The sequence below is a fragment of the Macrotis lagotis genome, chromosome 1 (genome assembly GCF_037893015.1).
Source record: "Macrotis lagotis isolate mMagLag1 chromosome 1, bilby.v1.9.chrom.fasta, whole genome shotgun sequence".
Classification (NCBI taxonomy): Eukaryota; Metazoa; Chordata; class Mammalia; order Peramelemorphia; family Peramelidae; genus Macrotis; species Macrotis lagotis.
Window position 1 is genome coordinate 915,968,349 of NC_133658.1, and position 20,416 is coordinate 915,988,764.

At 52.2% G+C, this 20,416-nt stretch overlaps 1 protein-coding gene across 8 annotated transcripts; it reads left to right on the forward strand.

The window, feature by feature from the left end:
* Window positions 1–588: 588 nt before the first annotated feature.
* Window positions 589–19,895, forward strand: KASH5 (KASH domain containing 5). 8 transcript variants are annotated; one of them, XM_074219780.1, is made up of 20 exons: window positions 589–744; window positions 1,410–1,554; window positions 10,247–10,351; window positions 10,602–10,788; window positions 11,095–11,144; window positions 11,644–11,704; window positions 12,040–12,201; window positions 12,562–12,679; window positions 12,995–13,045; window positions 14,301–14,378; window positions 14,793–14,849; window positions 15,116–15,175; window positions 15,372–15,436; window positions 15,525–15,612; window positions 16,246–16,362; window positions 16,799–16,857; window positions 17,540–17,618; window positions 19,181–19,245; window positions 19,502–19,624; window positions 19,712–19,895. In XM_074219780.1, the coding sequence occupies exons 1-20, from the start codon at window positions 637–639 to the stop codon at window positions 19,854–19,856; spliced, it is 1,923 nt and encodes a 640-aa protein (XP_074075881.1). In that variant the 5' UTR covers window positions 589–636; the 3' UTR covers window positions 19,857–19,895. The 8 variants fall into 8 exon arrangements, with proteins under 8 accessions (XP_074075881.1, XP_074075882.1, XP_074075885.1 ...); XM_074219781.1 differs by having other exon boundaries at window positions 19,505–19,624; XM_074219782.1 differs by having other exon boundaries at window positions 590–744; window positions 11,095–11,147; window positions 11,653–11,704.
* The last annotated feature ends 521 nt before the right edge of the window (window positions 19,896–20,416 follow it).

Here is a 20,416-nt window from a genome sequence, read left to right on the forward strand (position 1 = left end):
TGAGCTGCCCCGTGTTTCTAGGGGAGACCCCAGGAGTGGAGCATAGGAAGAGGCATGGGTGGGGCGGCTTTGGTGGATTTTGTGGAATCATTGGAGCAAATCTGGGAAAACATAATTTTTCCTAAAGTGGGAGTGGCTGGACATCAAAGAGGCCCTGGGGGCCCGGGGGCTGTCGGAGGTCTGTTGGAGGGGGGTCTGGGGGAGTTTGGGGGAACGGTGCAATGTGAAGGGTGCTGGGGTGGGCGGGGCGAGGCCTGCGCCTCTTGGGCCTGGGGGGCTTTGGTTCGGAGCTGCAGAGGAAGTGGGGGGCCCCCAGTGAATGGGGGTGCGCTTCTGCCTCGGGGCGTCCGTTTCCCCTTTAGACACGTTTTAAGAATCCCCGAAAAGGCCTCGGCCCGAGCAAGATGGGGCGCCTGGCCAAGAGGGGGAGAAAGGCCCGGCCCCCCGCGGCCCCCGCGGCCCCCCACAAGCTCTTCCCGCCCTGCCCGAGGCCGGAGGGAGGAGGGCAGAGAAGGGACATCGCGCAGGCGCGAGCCTCGGGCCCGACGCATGCGCAAGCTTAGGCAACGGTCGCCGAACGCGGTGTCTGCGCCTGCGCCTTGCCACGAGGGGGCGCCCGAGAAGACCGCCGGGCGCATGCGTGTTCCGACTGCAGTCGCTTCGAAGCCCCGGGGCCGGCCGATTCTGGCGGGAAAAGGGCTCCCAGCTTCCCGCCGACTGGCGACGTCCGAGCGGGGCGGCAGGGTGAGGGGCCAGCGGCGCAGGGGGCCCATCTTGTGGGGGGCGGCCCGCAGAGCCGGGGGCAGGGCTGCCAGGGATGGGGGCCCCAGGCCTGGCAGAGGAGGGGTCCCCAAATCTGTGAGTATGGGCCCCCAGATCTGTCAGACGAGAAATGCCTCCTCCATGTGCCAGAGAGCACCCCAGGTTTGTCAGAGGCCCCTAGCCCCGTGATGAAGGGCCCCAAACAGTGTTGGGAAAATCCTCCAGCCTTACAAGAGAGCCCCAAATCTCGTGAGGCTCCCAGGTTTGGCCAGAGAGAGGCCTCAGACTCCACTTTGTCAGAAACAGCCCAACATTTTGCAGAAGATCCCAGAGATTCTTTGGGGTAGCCCCCCCAAACCCTCACAGCAGTCAGGCTCCCCCCAACCAGTGCCCTTCAAGTGCCCTTGAAGTCCCTCTGAGGTCCCCCCTCAGTTCCATGAGTGAAAGAAGCCCAAAGTCCTCTCAGTCACCCCTCCTCTGGAAGACGGGGGCCCAGCCCAGCCCTGGGGTTCCGGGGGAGAAGGGAGAACAGGCTCTGGATACTGATGTGGGCTCAATTAAGGGGAGCAGGCCATCATTAAGATGGAAGACAGAGGGGTGCGGGCTGGGGTGGGTCAGGGCTTCAGTCCCAGTCTCTGTTCTTACAGGGAAACAGTGGCCATTATCTGACCCAGAACCTGCCAGCCCCTTCCCTTCCTGAGAGGCCAGGGCATTGGGGGTCCATGGATACTGTGCAGAGCCAGGGGGCCGACACCCACGTCCCCAGACCCACCAGCCTGACGACAGAAAGCGGTAACCCCTAGTGGGGCCAGGGCGGGATCACTGATGGGGTCTCACAACCTCCGGGGTTTGACCCCAGAATGAGGTCCAGGAAGGGGAGGGGAGCCCTCCTAACAGAAGCTGACTGGGTTCTGAGGGGCCCCCGAGGGCCGGTGGGGGGGATGGGGAGGTAAGCCGGGCCCCAGATGGAAAGGAGGAATGAAGCAGCCCTCTGCTATCCCCCCCCCCAAAAGGACCATCCTGGAAGGGGGGGGCAGTACAAGGTAGACCAGCTAGGTCAAACCTGGGAAGTTCTGGGCTGAACACATTGTGTTCTGGGGAGATTCTGAAGAACTCGGAGAGGGTGGGTTTGGACAAGGGCCAGGAAGGGAGAGAGCAGAACAGAGTAGGTTACTGATCCCTCATGCCTTGCTGTATGTGCCTAGTGGTTCCTTGAGAGGGGTTCAAAGGGGGACACTTCTTTTTTGTGTATTTTATTTTCCACTTACATATAGTTTTCCAAATTCATTTTTATGGAATTTTGAGTTCCATATTTTTCGCCCTCCTTTCTCCCTCCCTCCTTTCCCCCCCCTTCCCTCCCCTTCCCCCAAATAGCACATAATTTGCTATAGGTTATACATATACAATCATGTTAAACACTTTTCTATAACAGTCATGTTGTAAAAGAGGAATCAGAACAAAAGGGGAAAAAAAACCACAAGAAAGAAAAAACAAAAAACAATTTTTAAAAATGGAAACAGGTAAGCTTTGTGGATGGTATTTTCCATCCTGAGTCTTTTGGAATTATCTTTGTTCATGGTATTACTGGTTGATCATTTCCCAGTGTTGCCTTTAGTGTGCCCAACATTCTGCTCACTTCACTTGGTTTCTGTTCATGGAAATCTTTCCAGGCTCTTGTGAAATCCGGCTGCACACACTTCACCACATTCCACAACTTACTCAGTCACTAGATAAGCATCCCCTCGGTTTCCAGTTCTTTGCCGCTACAAAAAGAGCTGTTATGCATATTTTTGTACAGTGGGTCATTTTCCTTTTTTTAAAATCTCTTTGGATACAGACCTAGCAATGATATCACTGGACTATTCATTAAAGGGCATGGTTCCCAATTGCCCTCTGGAATGGTTGGATGAATTCACAACCCCACCAACAAAGCCCCCTTTTAGAGGACTTCTAACAATGACCCAGGAAAGTAGCACATGTACAGGGGACCTGGGCCTGGTCCCAGTTTCCCCACATGTTTTAGCCAAAGAGTGTATGTCCATTTTTTTTTAAGGTTTTTGCAAGGCAAATGGGGTTAAGTGGCTTGCCCAAGACCACACAGCCAGGTAATTATTAAGTGTCTAAGGCTGGATTTGAGCTCAAATACTCCTGACTCCAGGACTGGTGCTCTATCCACTGTGCCACCTAGCCGCCCCATGTCCTTCATTTTCGAAGACCATGACATCAGGGAGGTGATGCCATGACAAACATGAGTTGGATTGATATGGGGGGGGGGGTGCTGTGCTAAGTGACTTTCTCTTCCAGAGCCATCGGGGTTCAGTAGCCAAAGATGAATCAGGACAACAGGAGCTGGCCCTGGATGTGAGGCAATCAGGGTTAGGTGACTTGACCAAGGTCACACAGCTAGGCAGAATCAAGTGTTTGAAGCCAGATTTGAACTCCAGTCCTCCTGACTCCAAGGCAAAGTTCACTATCCCCTGCACCACCTAGCTGCATTGCCCCCCCCCCATATATATATATATAGAGAGAGAGAGGTGAATGGCCTCTGTTTTATCGCCTCCCCAGCTCACTTTGCAGGTGTCCAATGCAAACCTCTGATGATTAGAAGGCCTGGACTCTAGTCCAGATCCTCACCACTTCCTGACTGACTTTGCCACTTAACCTCTCCAGTTAACCTCAGGAAAATCTGTTTTACCTATAAAATGGCTTAGGAGGAGGCACATAGAGAAGCTCTAATCACCCTCAGTCTCTCCTTTCCAGTACTTAGGTCCTGGAGCCCTCAGTCCAGGCAGTTTGTCTGGGGGTAATAGGTCCTGTGCTTGCAGAGGGGGAACAGAGACTGAGGCCGAACCTGACAGGGGCAGGAGCCCTCCAAGCCTCCCACTTCACCTGTCATCCTTCCCTACCCTATAGGGCAGAAATAATGGCAACCTTTGAAGCCCCCTTCCATCTAGAATTTGTAATAGAGAAGAAAGCAGGCAAGGTCTAGTCTGACTGTAGGATTGGAAGAGCAGATCAAATATGATTCAGGCAAAGAATAGGTAACATCTCTGTATAAAATTCTGTAGCTGGCCCAGAGAGGTGGGAGGCTTCTAAGAATGAAATTCTGCAGATACGTAGGGAAACATTTCTGATAGAGGAAAGAGTCATGTAAACAGACACAGATCTGTAAAGGAAATGCCGATTGATTTAGATTTCATAAAGATTATCAGGAGAGGATGGAAGCAAAGGCAGGTATACAAGTCATTGTCCTCAAGGAACATATATATAGTCTAGGGGGGTCACACCATGAACATCTATAAATTTATACAAATAAATACATTAGCAGATGAGGAGTGATCAGGAAAAGTTTCTTATAGAAGGTATTGCTTGAGCTGAGTTTTGAAGGAAATGGAATTTTTTAGTTTTGATTTATGGGGGCACTAGGGGTTAAGGGACTTGCCCAGTCACCCAGCTAGTAAGTGTCTGGAGGTTGAACTAAGGTCCTCCTCCTGCCTTTAAGGATTGTTACTCTCTTTACTGTACCACCCAGCTTTCCCAGAAAATGGGATTTTTAAGAAATAGAAATGGAGGAGTGAGTTCTAGCCACGAGAAATGAGACTAGTGAAATGGAATCTTAAATTTGAGGAACACCAAGAAGGCCAGACAGTTCAGATCTCAGAATTCCAGAAGGAGAACAATGCCTACCAGGGTTGGAAAGGCAAGCTGAAGCAAAACAAAGAGTCAATCTGGACTAGCTGGCCTCTGAACTGAGTTGGCTCTTACAGTTCCCAATTCCAGGACCCTGTGATATTTGATCCACAAGGCAATAAATAGCTGTTGGAATTTGTTGAGTCGAGGAGTGACCTGCACTTTAGGAGATCTCTTTGGCAGCCATGTGGAACCTAGATTCAAGAGGGAGAGACTTGGAAGTGAAGAGACCAATTGGGAGGCAAGATGATAGCCTTGGCAAGAGAGGATTGGGGCCTGCACGAGGGCGGGGGCTGTGTGAGAAGGGACAGATGGGGAAATGCTGTAAAGATAGAAGAAACATTTGTCCACTGATTGGACATGTGGGAGTGAGGGAGAGTGCAGACTGGAGAGGGACTCAAAGGTTGTGGACCCAAGGGACTGGAAGGAAGTTTGGAAGAGGGGTGGGTTGGGGGGGAAAGATAATGAGTTCTTGATTTTACATGTATAACCCTAACTCAGATTATTAGCTCTCGGGCAGGGGGGGAGGGAAGGGAGGGAGACAGAAAAAATGTGGAACTCAAAAGCTTACCAAAAGATAAATGTTGAAATTATCCTTGCATGGAATTGAAAAAAGAAAACACCAAAAAAAAAAAGATAATGATTCTGTTTTGGACATGCTGAATCTTGGATGCCTACCAGCCATGTAGCACAGCTGAAGGTGTGTAATTGGAGAGAGGATTCTCAGTATATAGATCAGGGAGTGATCTGCTTAGACATAATCCATGGAAGCTGATGAGGTCATCAAGTGAGAAAGTATAGAGAAGAGGGTTGAGTTCGAAGAGCCTAGAAAGTAAAAAAAAAAAAAAAATAGCCTGATTTAAAGCTGAAAGATCTCTTACAGACTGGCTAATCTGTCCCCACCCCTACCAGGAATCTAAGGCTTGCTCACAGTCACACCAGAAGTGAGCAACAGAACTGGAATTGGAATCCAGATTCTCTGCCCTCCAACTCTGGGAAAGGGGATGAGGAGTCACCAGACCAGTAGAAAGGAAGAGAAGAGAGTCTCCCCATGAGTCAAGCTCTCCTAGAGGCCTACTGCAGGAAAGGGTGATCCTAAGTATGAAATCAAGAGCCAAACAGTCACACAGGTTAGGAATTAGAATGCAGAGGCTTGAACAAGTTTGTAAGGTGAACATGTACAAGATGAACTTGGGGCACTGTGGAAGTTCACCTGCAGATCTTGGGGCTGTATTTTCATTGAGTCCACATTGAGATAATATGGTCACAAAAGTGAATGGGGGCGGCTAGGTGGCACAGTGGATAGAGCACTGGCCCCCCAGTCAGGAGTACCTGAGTTCAAATCCAGCCTCAGACACTTAATGACCTAGCTGTGTGGCCTTGGGCAAGCCACTTAACCCCATTGCTTAGCAAATCCTTAAAAAAAAGGTGAATGGGATCTCACATTCAATTTGGATCAATGTATACTGTGGAAATAATGTAAAGACTGGTAAATTGCCTACTGTGGGGGGTGGGGGGAGGGACGCAAGATTAAGGGAAAGATTGTAAAACTCAAAATAAATAAAATCTTTAAAAGGAAAAAAAAGGGGGGCAGCTAGGTGGCACAGTGGATAAAGCATCAGCCTTGGAGTCAGGAGTACCTGGGTTCAAATCTGGTCTCAAGACACTTAATAATTACCTAGCTGTGTGGCCTTGGGCAAGCCACTTAACCCCATTGCCATGCAAAAACCTAAAAAAAAAAAAGTGAATGGGATCCACATGTAGAATATTAAAGAGGCTCTTTTTGTAGTGGCAAATAATTGGAAATTGAAGAAATGCCCCCAGTTAGGGAATGTCTAGACAAATTGTGGTACACAAATTGGATGATGGAAAACTATTATTATTTAAGAAATCATTAAGGACAGGACTTCAGAAGAGCATAAAAAGACTTGAACAAACTGATGCTGAGTGAAGCAAACAGAATCAGAAAAACATCATACAGCAACTTGGGATGATGATCAACTATGATGGGCTTGATCATTTCTTATGTACAATAATCAAATATAATACTAAAAGACTTGTGATGGAGAATGCCATCCATATCCAGAGAAGGAACTACAGAGTTTAAATGCAGACCAAAGTTTACTATCTTCAATGTTTTTTAAAAAAGTTGTCATGAATTATGTCGGGGTTTTTTCCCTCTCTAATTTTTTTCTCTTCTGTTTGGCTGTGATTCTTCTTTCACAACATGAATAATATGGATCTATGTTTAGCTTGGCTATAGATTCAGAGGAAGGGGGAGGGAAGAGAGCAAGGGAGAAAAATGTAAAAAAAAAAGGACTATTGAAAACTATTGTTACATGTAGTTGGAAAAATAAAAGGGGGAAATACTTAAAAAGTGAATGAGATCTTCAGGTGCATTGAGAAGTATGGCATCCAAGACTAGGAAAATGACAGTCCCATGGCCCCCACATCTGGAACTTCCTGTTGTTTCAAACAGAGCATTTCAGGAACAGCGCTGGTAGACTGAGAGAGACCTGTCCTGTGAAGGAGCCGAAGATGGTTCTCTTGTAGAAGAGAAGACTTATAGGGCACAAAAGAGCCATGTTTTAAGGAGTTAAAAGATTAGTTTACCTTGTTCTGTGTGGCCACAGAGGGCAAAACTCAGAACAATAAGTGGAAGCTACAGAGATGTCGTAGCTTTGCTTATTCTTAAGAGAAATTTCCCAACAATGAGAGCTCTCCAAATATGGAATGAGTTTGCCTTTGGAAGTAGTGGGTTCCTCCCCCTCACTGGAGACAAAACTGAAAGCAGTCCTTGTCCTCTTCTAGGTTGGACTCAGTAACCTCCAGTTCTGATAGACATGAGACACAGAAACACAGAGACATGAAGATGGGATGGGAAGAGAGAGAGGCTTAAGTGTGAGACAAAGATTGAAAAGTTTGTGTGGTGGAGAAAGAAACAGGAGAGGGGAGATGCTGAGATGAGAGTGACATGGACAGGATAAGAACCAAAAGAGTCAATGGCAAGGAAGGTGGAGAGCAGAGACATGTAAGACACATGGAGAGATGGGAAGGGAAGGAAACTAGCACAGATATGTGGACAAAGAAAGAGATAAAAGGGATTGTCAGAACATGGGAGATACCAGCAATGAGAGGAAAAGGTTGGAGGCTTAGGAAGTGGATCTCTGAAGATGGCAAAGGATCAGAGCTAGGAGAAACCAAGAAAATATGTACAACCTATGTACAATTTAGGAGCAAAGCACAGAGATGGACCCAGACATGGAGAAGCTGGACCCAGAGTTTGAAAATGGGGATACAGATAGGAAAAGACATGAATATTGACCTTTCTGAGATGGGGAGGGAGGGAAGACCACAAGACGTGCATAAAGATAGGAGAGACTTTGGCTCTACTCCAATGATCCCTCACCCTGCCTGCCTTCCTATCTGAGCTGATGACGTCTGGACAAAGCAGAGTCCAGCTGGATTGGATAAAGAGAGGTCCAGGTCAGGGACTGGGGTTAGACTGAGACAATTCTGCCAGGGATCGATGGAGTCTTCCCGACAGTTATTGGATTGTTCTTGCTGCTGGGGATCTTGGCTCCTCCTGAACTGCCCACCCAGCCTTCCAACAGAGATCTGGAAGGATACTGCTAACTCTGGCAAGAGGGATGAGACTGGAGGACTGAAGGACCCTGAAAGTGAGCGGACAGTTCCCACACCTGCTCTCCCTTTCTCCGACCCTTTCTAGAGGGAGATCATTTATCCTTGCTCCCATTCCACCTGGCCCACATTTTCAAGAAAATCTATGAATTCATGGCTGAAGGATAGCCTGGTCAGACCTCAGGCTGGCCAGTCAGTCACCAAGCATTTATTAAATGCCTACTAAGTGATAAGCACTGTGCTAAGACCTGGAGATACAAAGTCAAAGGAGAAATAACCTCTAATTTCCAGGAGCTCTCAGTCTAATGGGGGAGACATAGACAGGATACCCTGGAGAAAGTCAATGGAGGGAAGGCCTAGAATGAAGGAGCAAGGGAAAGATTCCTGTGTAGATGATGACATTTAACTGGACTCAGAGAAGCCTGGCCCAGAGGAAGAAGTATTGTTCCAGGCATGGGGAGAGCCCTGGAGGCTCAGGTGTAAGGGCAGGGGTGGCCACGGAGCAAGTGGAAAGACTGGAAGGACAGGAGTGGCAGGTTAGGAAGAGCTTTGAACCCCCAAGCTGAAGGTTTTCTGTATGATACGAGGGGTGTTAGGAAGCCTCTGCATTGTTGGTGGGGGGGGGGGGTGGAGAACACATGTGGTCACGTTCCCTGGAAGGTTTTGTGCAGGATTTCCTAGAATGGAAAGAGAATACTATTGCCATAGATGGGGCATAAGGTGATGGGGGCTTGGATCAGAGTAGTGGTGGTGTCCAAGGAGGGAAATGGAAACAGACAAGGGATGTCGTGAGCCTAAAATCAACAGATTTTGGCAACAGATTGGCTTTGAGTGGGATGAGAGAGAATGATGAGTCAGAAATGACATGGAGTTTTTCAGCTGGGCGACTGGGAGGATGGTATTGCCCTTAACCGTTATTGGAACATTTGGAAGAGGGAAGGCTTTGGGAGGAAAAGTTGGGGGCACATTAGATGTTTATGGGACATCCCTTTGGAGAGTCCAATAGGCAGCTGGAAGTGTAATCTGGAAGTCAGCAGAGAAGTGAGGGCCTGCTAGTAGATGTGAGAATCATCAGGATAGAGGTGGTAATCAAATCCATGACAGCTGATGAGATCCCCATGTGAAGTTATAGAGAAAGAGAAGAGAAGAAGGCTCAGGACAGACCTGGAGGAAGATTCAGCAGTGGAAGCAGAGGGAACAGCCAGAGGGAGGAGGAGAACCAGGAGAGACAGAGTGGGGGGGTCCCAGGGTCCCAGAAACCTTTTTTAAGAACAATGTTCAGCTGCAAAGAGGTCAAGAGGGGAAAAGCATTAAAAAAGTCAATTGACCTTGATAACTTTTTTGTGTTTTTTTTTGCAAGGTAGTGGAGTTAAGTGACTTGCCCAAGGCCATTCAGCTAGGCAATTATTAAGTGTCTGATATTGGATTTGAACTCAGATCCTCCTGACTCCAGGGCCCATGATCTATCCACTGCACCACCTAGCTGCCCCCCCCAAAACCTTGATAACTTTAAAGAGAATTTAAAGAGTAAAATGGAAGGAAGAGGAGATATAGATTGTAAATGGCCACTGAAGGCAGGGGAGGTATGGAAGCTGTTTATCTAGGATGAAAGGACTGAGTGGAGTTTTTGAGACTGGGGAGAGTAAGGCATGTCTATAGGCCACAGGGAGACAGCCAGTGGGCAGGAAGAGATGACAGACAAGTAATTATGTGATGTGATGTGATGTTTGTCCTTGGTTCTTGAAGATGTCCATGGCATCAGCCTGGTCATGTCATGACAAGTACATGAATTGAATTTGAGTGAGTGGGGGACTGTGCTCAGTCATCATCCTCACTCTTCCTCCAAAGCCATCTAGTTCCAGTGATTGGGATGACTAGAGATGGCCCTGGATGTGAAGCAATCAGGGTTAAGTGACTTGTCCAAATTCAAACAGCTAAGAAGAATCAAGTATCTGAGGTCAGATTTGAACTCAGGTTCTCCTGACTCCAAGGCTGGTGCTGTATCTAAAGAACAAGTGAGTGGGGATGAAAGGAGGTGGAGATCAGCTCAAGAGGACAAGAGGAATGGGATACTTGGAACATATAGAGGGGTTGGTGACTGGAGCTCTCTCCCTTCCTGACTTTGCCTTTCCCATCTCTCTGCTCTCTGTAGTGGTGCTTTGGGATCAACCTGAGGACTTGGGGCTTGGAACCACACTCAGCCTCCAGGAGCAGGTGCTCAATTCCACTTTTGAAGCATGTGATTCAGAAAAGCAAGGTGAGGAGTGGCTATACCAAGAGATCATGGGAATGAGGACGGTCTGGTCAGAGAAGCATGCAGCAAAGGGAATGAATGGGGCACTCTGGTGTAAGGTGGCTCACCTGATCTGGGCGACTGGCCTCGCTGACCTGGTTGAGGGAACAGGGTGTAACTGAGGTCTCTGGGAGGGGAGGAGAAGGATGGGGTGTCTGGGGGAAGAAACTGGCCTGGCCTGAATTTACCCCAGGCTCCTTTCTGCCATTTTCAGGTGTGGTAACTGTGGGTCAGGTTTTGGCCTACCTGGAAGCAGTGACAGGACGGAGTCCCCAGGACAGTGATCTGTGCAGCTTGGCCCAGGCCCTGGACCCCTATGGGGAGGGCCCTGCCACCACTGTAGACCGGGCCACCTTCTTCAGCATCATGCAGGACTGGATCGCCACTTGCCAGCTGGGGCCGTGGGTGTCACCTCTCATTCTGCTTCTATTCCTCCCGGGCCCTGACCCTATGTCTGACCCCGGTCCTCCTGAGGAAACCCAGATGTAGGGTTGGAAGGTGGGAAGAGGGCCCTGGTTCCTGTCCATTCATGTCTTTGTCTCTCCTCCCTGCCCTTCATCCTTTCCACATGAGCCTGAGCTCTCTTTCACCATCTGGCCTCCCTCTCCATCCTGCTGGGCCTCCTCCTCTGGCCTAGGCTTTCCTCCTGCTGCTAGCCCAGGAGGCCTGGGCCTGCAGGCTTTCTGAGCTTCCTCTCTTTGCTGCAGGGGATTAGAGCTGGAGGAGGAGGCAGCCACGGAACCCAGCCTGCTGCCATCTGGTGAGGACTTTATTTATAGTCTGCAGCAGGCCCATCCAGGGTCAGACAGCGGGGGGGACTTCCCAGAGAGCCCAGGAGGCCCAACTAGAAATGGGGCCCTCCCCTTCCTGCGTTCTAACCCCTTGGGAGCCCCTGTCAAAGGGCTGGGCCACTCTGCTGTCTCTCCTGCCTTCTGGACCCTCCCAAGCTCTCTCCTTAATCCTGCTCCAGAACCTTCCCCTCATCCCATAGCTTGGTACAGTGGAAAGAGCAGGGGATTTAGAATCTTAAGATCATCTGCTACCCACCATGATCCAAGGAAAGTCTTCTCTTCACCCTCTGGACCTGTTTTCTCAACTGTGAAATGTTTTTAGACTAGATCACTCCTAATGTTCTGTCCAGATTCTGTGTGACCCATTTCCCTTCAAGGGAAGGTCTCCATTCCTCTCAATCTAGGGCTTAGCTCCTTGACCTCAGGGGTCAGAGGGTTTCATAGATCGATGTCTGTGTGTCCATACTGACTTAGGAGACCCTGCCCAACTGGAGAGCTATGGAGGCGAGGAACCTGGGCCAGAGTTGTAAGTAGGCCTCAGAGGGAACCACCAGCAGAGCAGCCTGCATTGCTTAAGCCTGGTAAAGATGAAGGGGCAACAGTTAGTCCAGGCCTCCAAGGAGCCACTGGGAGAGACAGCATATGTATGGACACAAGCAGGCACACACACATATAAGATAAGGTCCCAAGGGAGGTCTTGGGGGAGGTGGGGGAGGGGAGCAAGGCCTCCTAAACTTGGATGGAAGCATTCTCACACAGCCAAAGCTTGGGGGATGCCAACCTCTCTCAAAGATGCAGTCCCAGAAAAGGGAAGCAGAGGACTGGCCATGATGACCCAGCTGTCTCCCCTTCTTCCTGCAGGCCAGCCGCAGCTGAACTGCTCAGCAGCCTGGAGGAGCTGGAACTGAGCAACCGGAGGCTCGCAGGTGAGAACGCCAAGCTCCAGAGAAGCGTGGAGACGGCCGACGAAGGGGCTGCCCGACTGGGAGAGGAGCTGGCCTCCCTGCGTAAGCAGCTCCGCAGGTGTGCAGCCCCTACAGACTCCTTTGGAGCCCCTCACTCTGCCCCTGCATCTGACCTCTTCCAGGAATATTGCCTACTCTACTCCACCATAATTTTAGGGTTCCTACTCTATCCTGACTTCCCTACAGCTCTCCTGTCCACACTTTCCTAGAGGGGAGCACAACATGCCCCTTGATGATCATCTCTTCTGACCTCCCCAAGGGCCTTGAAGAAGTCTAGATGCCCTAGTGGCTATTAACTTCCCCCAGGGTTGTGCCCTCTTCCCACTTTGTCTCTTTGTCTCTTTCTCTCTTACTTTCCTCCCAGTGTACCCACACCCATTTGAGACCTTGCCCCTCTCCCTTCTCTTTCCTGACTCAGTTCCCAGCAGGCTTTGCAGTTTGCCAAGGCCGTGGATGAAGAACTGGAAGACATGAAGAGTTTGGCCAAAAGCCTAGAGGAGAAGAATCGTAGTCTTGTGACCCAGGCCCGGCAGACGGTGAGCAGAGTCCTAGGCTGGTCAGTTTTTGCCAGGGACCCTTGCCTATCTTTAGCCCCCACCCTCTACTGTTGGTAAAGAGTCTTCCAAGGTTTCTCCAAGAAATCTTTTCAGGGGACAGATGGGCAAGTGGGTGAGTGGGGAAAGGAAGAGAGGAGGCCCTGGGTCCAAGTCTGCAATGGGAAGGCATGGAGTCTGCTGCCATCCCTCTTACTACTCCAGGCTTGCCCAACTCCATGTGGCTTGGGATGGAAGGGCCAGGCCCCAGGGGCCCCCTAGTGATGGGCTTTGGTTTTCTCTATGATGCCTGGGCAGGAAAGAGAACAGCAGCAGCTGGTGGCTGAAGTGGAGACTCTGCAGGAAGAGGTAGGCCTGGGAAGGGGGAGAGGGCTGAGGGCAGGGGCTCAAAATGACTAACAGGGCAAAAAGCAGCAATTGTCTCCTCCTCCATCCGCACGATCAACATTCTAACCGTTCCTTTTCTAAGGCAGCTAGACCAGCAAGCACTGGCCGACGGGTTTGTAGATTTCTGAGGCCTCAATGCTCCCTCTGAAAATTGACCCTCGGCTTCTGGGAACCAGCAGAGCCCTGACTCTTAAGGCCAGGGTGGGTGCCAGGCATCCCCTGACCTTCTGCAAGGGGGTGATGTTCAGTCAAACTACCAGGGCAGGAGAGCAGCTCTCCATGGCATCATCAGGTCACAGAATTAGGGCCCAGAGATCAGAGAGTCCTTTTCTGCAAGACAAAACCAGCCCAAGGAAGGGAAGTTGTGCCCAAGGTCATCCATGCATCAAGGCAGGGGCAGTTAAGTGTTTCAGGCCAACCCTGTCATTTGGCTGAGGAGGAAACTGAGTCACAGAGAGGTAGGTTCAGGACACGAGCTCCCAGAAGCAACGAAAAGCAAAACCAGGCCTAGACAGACATGGCATGGCTCCATGGCCACCATCCCCCAGAGCTACTCAGCTACCATTAAAGAAAGCAGAGGAAGCTTCACCTTAGGCCCAGATGGAGCCTTGTGATGCCACTGCCACAGCAAGGCCAGGTGGTCCTGGGGGAATAGGAAAAGCCCAGGATGGGTCTGCAGGACCCAGTCACTACCCTGTTCTGCCCGTGTTGGGCTCTAGTAACTTCCTGGTGCTCATAAGGGCCAGCAGGATGATGCTCACATTGAGTCACTGCAGAGAGATTCTAGAGAGGGGTACTGGGACCCCCGGCTGGGAGCAGGAGGGTGCCTGAACCACAAGGAAGGATGGGCCAGGCCTCAGTGGCCTGACCCCAGGGTGATTCTGGAGGCAACCAATAAACCAGTGCTGAGGGAATGAGAGCAGTGTGATTAAGGGATAGCCGGCCGCCTCCCACCCATACCTGCTCCTGCCAGCTGGGCAGGTGGTGACTCAGCAACCTGGCCACCCTCTCCTTCCCATGCCCTTCACCAGGTCATTGAGGAAGGCACCACTGCAGGGAGCTGGCCAGGAGCCCGGGCCGGGCAGGGCCTCTGGGTGAGGGGAGGTCCAGGGCCGCTGGTCAGAGGCACGCACTTCACCATCTTTCCAGAGGCCAGCCTCCCTTTCCTGGGCCTCTTGGGAGTCTCTAGCCTGCTCTTTACTCTGTGTCCTGCCAGAATGGGAAGTTGCTGGCTGAGAGGGACGGTGTGAAGAAGAGGAGTAAGGAGCTGGCAGAGGAGAAGGAGGCCTTGAGGGTATTCCCCGGCACCCCCTAGGGCCCACATCCTGCCTCAAGCCAGTTCCTCAGCACTGAGGAGACCCTGGACTAGGAGAGATCATGGAAGGAGTGGTAGTGATCCATGTTAGGGGCCATGGAGAAGCTGAGGCCTGGAGAGGGGGAGAGACTTACCCAAGGTCACACAGCTGCTGAAGGCAGCTGGGATTTGGACCCAGGTCTCCTGACTCTGAATTCCTACTATTCCATGCTGTCTTCTTAAGGGAGTAATGGTGCTGAAATCACAGGGGGGGGGGGGGGAGGATGGGATGCCCACCTCAAAGAAACTGGCGGGTGGGGCAGAGGGAGGTGGGGAGGGACAAGCTGACCTCTGGGGAGCTCCAGGTCAATCTCAGGCATAAACAGATGGACTGGCCCCTCTCCCTCCCTGCAGCGTCAGCTGTGTGAGTATGAGAGCCTCATTTGTCACCGAGACACTATCCTATCCGAGGTGAGTGGGGTGGGGGAAATCGGGGGGGGGGGGGTTAGCATGCCAGGTGAGCCACGCTTCCCTCCTCCTCCTTCTCAGTCTCACCCTGAGGGTTGAGGAATAGAGGACCAGGGCCATCCCTGGGCTCACACAGCATGGAGAGAGGCCAAGGACCCTCACTCAACTTTTGGCCCATTAACTCAGGGGCCCTTAGGGCACTAGGCCCTGGTTAGTCTTCCTCACCCAGTCCCCTTCAGTGACTGTGGGTCTACTTCTGGGTTTGCCAGCGCACAAATCGCACAGAGAATCTGACCGAGGCCTTGGAGGAGTATAGAGGCACGATCCAGGTGGGTCCCCAGCCCCCTGGGCCGCTCCTCATTCTGCCTCCCTTGGCAGCCACCCTCTCCCAATCTCTGGCTTTGTACCTCTGGAAGGTGGCTGGTTAACAGTAGGCCAGGCCACCTGGCAAGGGTGTCCAAGCAGAAGCTCAGGGATGGGGTGGGGGTGGGGGGTAGGAAGGTGTTTATAATCCCTTAACCCTAGGAGCTGAAGCAGAAAATCTCACACCTGGAGGAGCAGCTGAGTCAGAGCCGGGAGGGGCCTGAGGGGTGAGTGAGGGAGGAGACAGCTGAGCCATGGAGGGAGGGGAGGCCAGGCTGCAGGGCAAGATGGAGGACTTCTGAATGATCTGACCAGGTTTCAAGAAGGGGCCCAAGAACTAGCCGGAGGATGGATAAAGCTGCACCCCCAGTCACTGTGCTTGGAGATTGAGGCCATTCGGCAGGTGAGCCTGTCACCTGCTACAGAGGGAGCAGAGCTGCAGCTCTAGCTCCTCCGGGTTGCCCTGACCCCCTCCCATGTGGCCTTGGTGTGTGAATGGAATCACTCTTAACCTTTGGCGTGCAGAGGGTCAACCAAGGATCCAGACCCCTCCCTTCAGAGAAAACCTTCAGGCAATAAAATGGGTTCCAAAGGAGTGCCCTGTGACTCCATCCCTCTCCTAGGGCTGGGGGCTGAGGCTGGGCTGGGAGGGCCTCTGAGACCTGGCCTGCCCCTCAGGAGAGCTGACTCTGCCTCCTACCCCAGTCTGGTCCTCACTTGAGCCCCCACCATGCCCCCCAACTGGAAGCAAACCCCAGCCCTGCCTCTCTATCCTTCTCTTTGTCCCTAATCCTCCAAATCAAACAGCCATGGCTCCAGACCTCTGGCCATTTCAGGCTCTGGTCCTAACCTGCCCCACCTTGACCCTCCAGCCCAAGCTCATCTCTTTTTGTCTCCCACCCACACTCCACAAGCCCATCTGTTTCTTCCCCATTGTTGTCCTGTCTATCTCCCCCCAGCTCAAAGATGACCCCCTTTCCTAATCCCTCTCTGAGCTCAGCCAGAATCCGCCTTGATCATTTCCCTCCTTTCTCAGAGACAAGAGATGCATACAAGCCTTCTCAGCCCTCTGTGTGGTTCTCCACCATGGGGAGAGTCCCTGAACGGGATGAAAGGTGCTGGGGTCCTGTGTAAACCCCTAGCTGAGAAGTTGGTGAGTGAGGAGTGGAGGCTGCCGGGGTGATTCTAGACTGGGGCAAGGAGGGTGATTACTATGATAGAGGCTCTTCCAGCAAGCAGCGGACTTAGTCTGAATCAGTTTAGGCTTGTCGAATGCCCCAGCAGAGGGGAGCTGGGGGGGGGTTCTAGCTTGGATTCCTTTAGGCAGCCCCCAATCCCTTCTCTGGATTCAAAAAGAAAGGAGCTAATTACATTGAAATAGAGTTCTCAGAATGCAAAATAACCCGGTTCCTGAAGCCAGGTTACAAAGCCCCTGATACCAGAGAGAGAACCTGGGCGGGGGGGATGACAGGGAGAGGAATTTTCTGAGGCAGGGACTGGAAAGTAGCTAGGTCTATGGTCTGGGGAGCAGTCAAAGCAGAATGGGGTCTCCAAGAGGACCCACTCAGCCCATCCGGTTCCCTTCCCAGATAACTGTCCAAGAGAAGTCAAGTGAATCACTCAGCAGCTGGGAAGAGGAGAATTCCTGGTGCGGATTTAACATGGAAGAGACGCCCCTGGCTTCGTTCCCCTCCCTCAATTTCCCCTCTTCTTCTCTGGTTGTGACCCAACTGGTACTAGTCACTCAGAGGAGCTAGAACACAATCAGCGTCTCAGGCTGTCCAACTGCAGGACAGGACCCACCAACAGGACCCACCTCAGCCCCTCCTTAGCCTTCCCCTCTCCTCTCCCTCCACCCCACCCTCAGACAGCAGGAGTCCCCCCAGCCTAACTTCCTGTGCTCATGGCTCTGGCCCCCATCCCCCACAGCAGCTCAGATTCCCTCCACCCCCTGGCCCCGCTCCTTCCTGTACTGCTTCTAATAAGGCTGCCTGCCTCGGCTGCTAATTGGACTTGTCTGCCAGCTGAGATGAGCCTGTGTAGGGGTCCCCAAGAGGTTATCCTCCCTTCAGCATTAGGTGCTAGACTCCCTGAGGGAGTGGGTACCCATATGCCTGGGCCCCCTGGGTGGGTGGAGGTCCCTAAAAGTGGGCTCTCTGAGGGTTTGAGGGCTGAGGCCCTGAGGCTCGGATCCCCGCTGGATGAGCCCCAGATAGGGTGCCCCAGAGGGAGAAAGAAGTTCTATTAAACCAGGATGCGAGAGCAGAGAATGAGGGTGAGGGTAGTACCAAGGCTGGAGGAGGCGGGATGACCTTGTGTCCTTTCCACAGGTCACCTGGAGAGAAGGGCAGCTGTGAACCGTGGGAGCATCCAAGAGCTGTCGAGAAAGGGATGGATTCCCCAGACGAGGTGGAGCAGCCCCAGCCCTTCTCCTTCCAGTGACTCCCTAGAGCAAGGACACAGTTGTTTATCCATCCACTCACATGGGCACCCCCCACACACAACCCCCCAGCTCTGGAGTGCTGAAAAAAAATCATTGTGCTGAGGGCTGAGGACTGGATAATAAGCATCGGATGCCTCTAATGAGCCTGATGGCTCAGCAGGGGTCGGGGAATCTGGGTGCATGGGGGAGGCAAGACTGATCCCTGAGGAGCCTCCACCCCCCCCTTCATGCCAGCCAACACATGGACACACACACACACACACACACACACACACACACACACACAGAGCTGAGGGTAGCAGGCGCCAGCCACCCCCAGAGCTCCCAGGCAGGAAGGCCCAAGCCACATGGGGAGAACCCTGAGTGACAGGCTGGGAGCTGGAGTCCTGGCTTTTCTGCTTCATGAGGACTGTTGGACCAGTGGCTTCTCTTCTTAGAGCCTCAGTTTCTTTATTTGAAAAATGAGGTTAAATGATCCAAAGATTCCTGGGTGTGGAAGGCAGAGGCGGGGTGGGCTCGTGGCAATAGGCAAAGCCAGATCTAGCTTTGTGATGGTAGACACTGTCTGCATGGGCCCAGCCCAGCTTCCTGAGGTCACCCCAGGAGCCTTCCAGCCCAGGGCTGCCAGGGAGAGTAGAGTTCTGATAAGGCAAAGCCCTGCCCTCAGCTTCCAGTCAATAGAGGAATAGGACTCAATAACTCTATTAGAGAGCACATGTGCTTCTGAGGGCAAGGGAGGAGGGCTTTGAAAGGACCCCTTCCAAGGGTGGGCAGGGCCCAGCAACTCTAGACCAGGAGAGCAAGGTGGGCTCTAGAAGGACATAGCCCGGGCCTCCATTTCCCCATCTGTAGGAAAGGAGAGGGAACAACACAATTGTGTGAGCAGAGACCCATAGACTGGAGAGCCCAGGGCAGAGAGAATATTTCACTGTGACTCCTACAGACAGGGAGGAGATCTTGCCTCAATGGCTTTGGTCAGATCTGTGAATAAAAGGAGTATTTGAAAAACGGGTGGGTCATGGGCACCAGGGGAGGAAGTTCTGAGCACAGAGACCCACAACTCCAAAGTCACATTGAATGCTCCCTCCCCAGGGGATCTTGGGGCTCAGGTTACTTGTTTGTAAAAGGGGGGAGGTGGGTCCTCTGCCCTAAGGGCCTTACTATTTAGTACAACTCTTGAGTTCCAAGTATAAAGAAAAAGAGGGGTGAGAGTGGAGGGAGCTCCCCTCGGCCAGGGGGAGATAAAGGAAGCATGGCAAAGGAGGGAGGGAAGAAAGATGTTTGGAAGTGAGGCTAAGCAGAAAGGAGCTGAGGCAGGAAATACGCAGGGGCGATCCTCAGGACTTGAAAACTGCTGGGGGGCGCGGTGAAGGCAGGAGAAGAGTGAGAAACAATCTCCACTTTGGGATGTGGGAGCCGGGGGGCCGGGTGGAGGGTGACAGCTCTGGCTGTGAGAGGGCTAGACTAGAGGCCACTCATCTGGGTGACCCAGAGAAGCTGCACCTCAACTCAACCTCTACTCCCTCAGGCTGGACACACCACCACCCTCGGGGGCTCACAGCCCAGAGATAGGTCATGCCCTGATGCAGAGAGGTAAGGAAACCTAGCAGGGACTGGAAGGGGATGTGGGGGGAGGGAGACTGGTCCCTCACTAGAGAAGGGAGCTGGCTGAGGGAGCAGAAGACTACTCTGGGTGTCTCAGGCTACAAGTCTCTCTTGCTCTTCTCTAAGTCTCCCTTTCCCCCTTTATAAAAGGAGAGGGCTGGCCTAAATGATTTCTCAGATCCCTTCCCAGTGTCACATCCCAGCCCGTAAGTGTGAGGAGACCCTTGGCTTCCCTTCCTCTCAGCAGCTTGGATGAGGCAACCCCTCCTCAGATCTTGGAGCCTATATTGAGCCAACTGGTTTCACCAAGGAAAAGGACAAACTGGGAGCAGATCTATCCCACCCCCTTAGCTGCCCAGAGAGTCAGGTAAGCTGTTCCTGGGCTCCCAGCAATGAGGTGGGGGTCCAGATGGGCCTGAAAACCATTACCTCCTGCTGTATCTGCTTCTTCCAGGAATCCCAGCCTTTTGAAGGCCCAGCCACCCATCCTGGGCCTCCTGGTTCTGTTGCTGCTGCTGTCTGTCCTGGTCCTGGCCTCCTCCAGGCCTCTGGCCTGGCCCCACTTCCAACTACATTACCTCCAACCCCCACCTGTGTGAGCCCCCCCAGCAGTTTGTAATCCAATAAATTATTCCATGCCCCCACCCCCTGTTCTGAGTGCTGTTCTTCATGGGGCCACCCCCAGGGGCTCCATACTCCTTAAGGAGCCTCTCAGGGACCTCAGAGTGAATCACCGGCATCCTGGTAACAGACCCTGGAATGACTGTCACTACTCTAGGATGGGGGGTCTTCAACCTCAATGTGGCCATTCCAACCCACCCCCCCAAGATAATCAGGGTTACTAGAGGGAATGCGGCTCCTGTCCCATAGAGCCTCAGCTTCCTCCAAGTTTCTTTTGTCCAAGGAGGATTGTGAATTTAGGTGAGCCCTCAGGCCCTTCCTAGAATGTCCCAGCAGGAAAGGACTTTCAGCTGGGGGAAACTGAGACCAGGAGGCCACATTCTTCTCCCTGAGATTGGATATTTCATGCCTGGTAGCCTAGAATCTTGTTCAGGGTTTAGGCAACTTGTAGATGATCCACTGGTGTATTGGTGCGCCTGAACCTCTTTTGGACTTCCTGGGATGGACAAAGTCTGAGCAAACAACTGCTGGTGGCCAG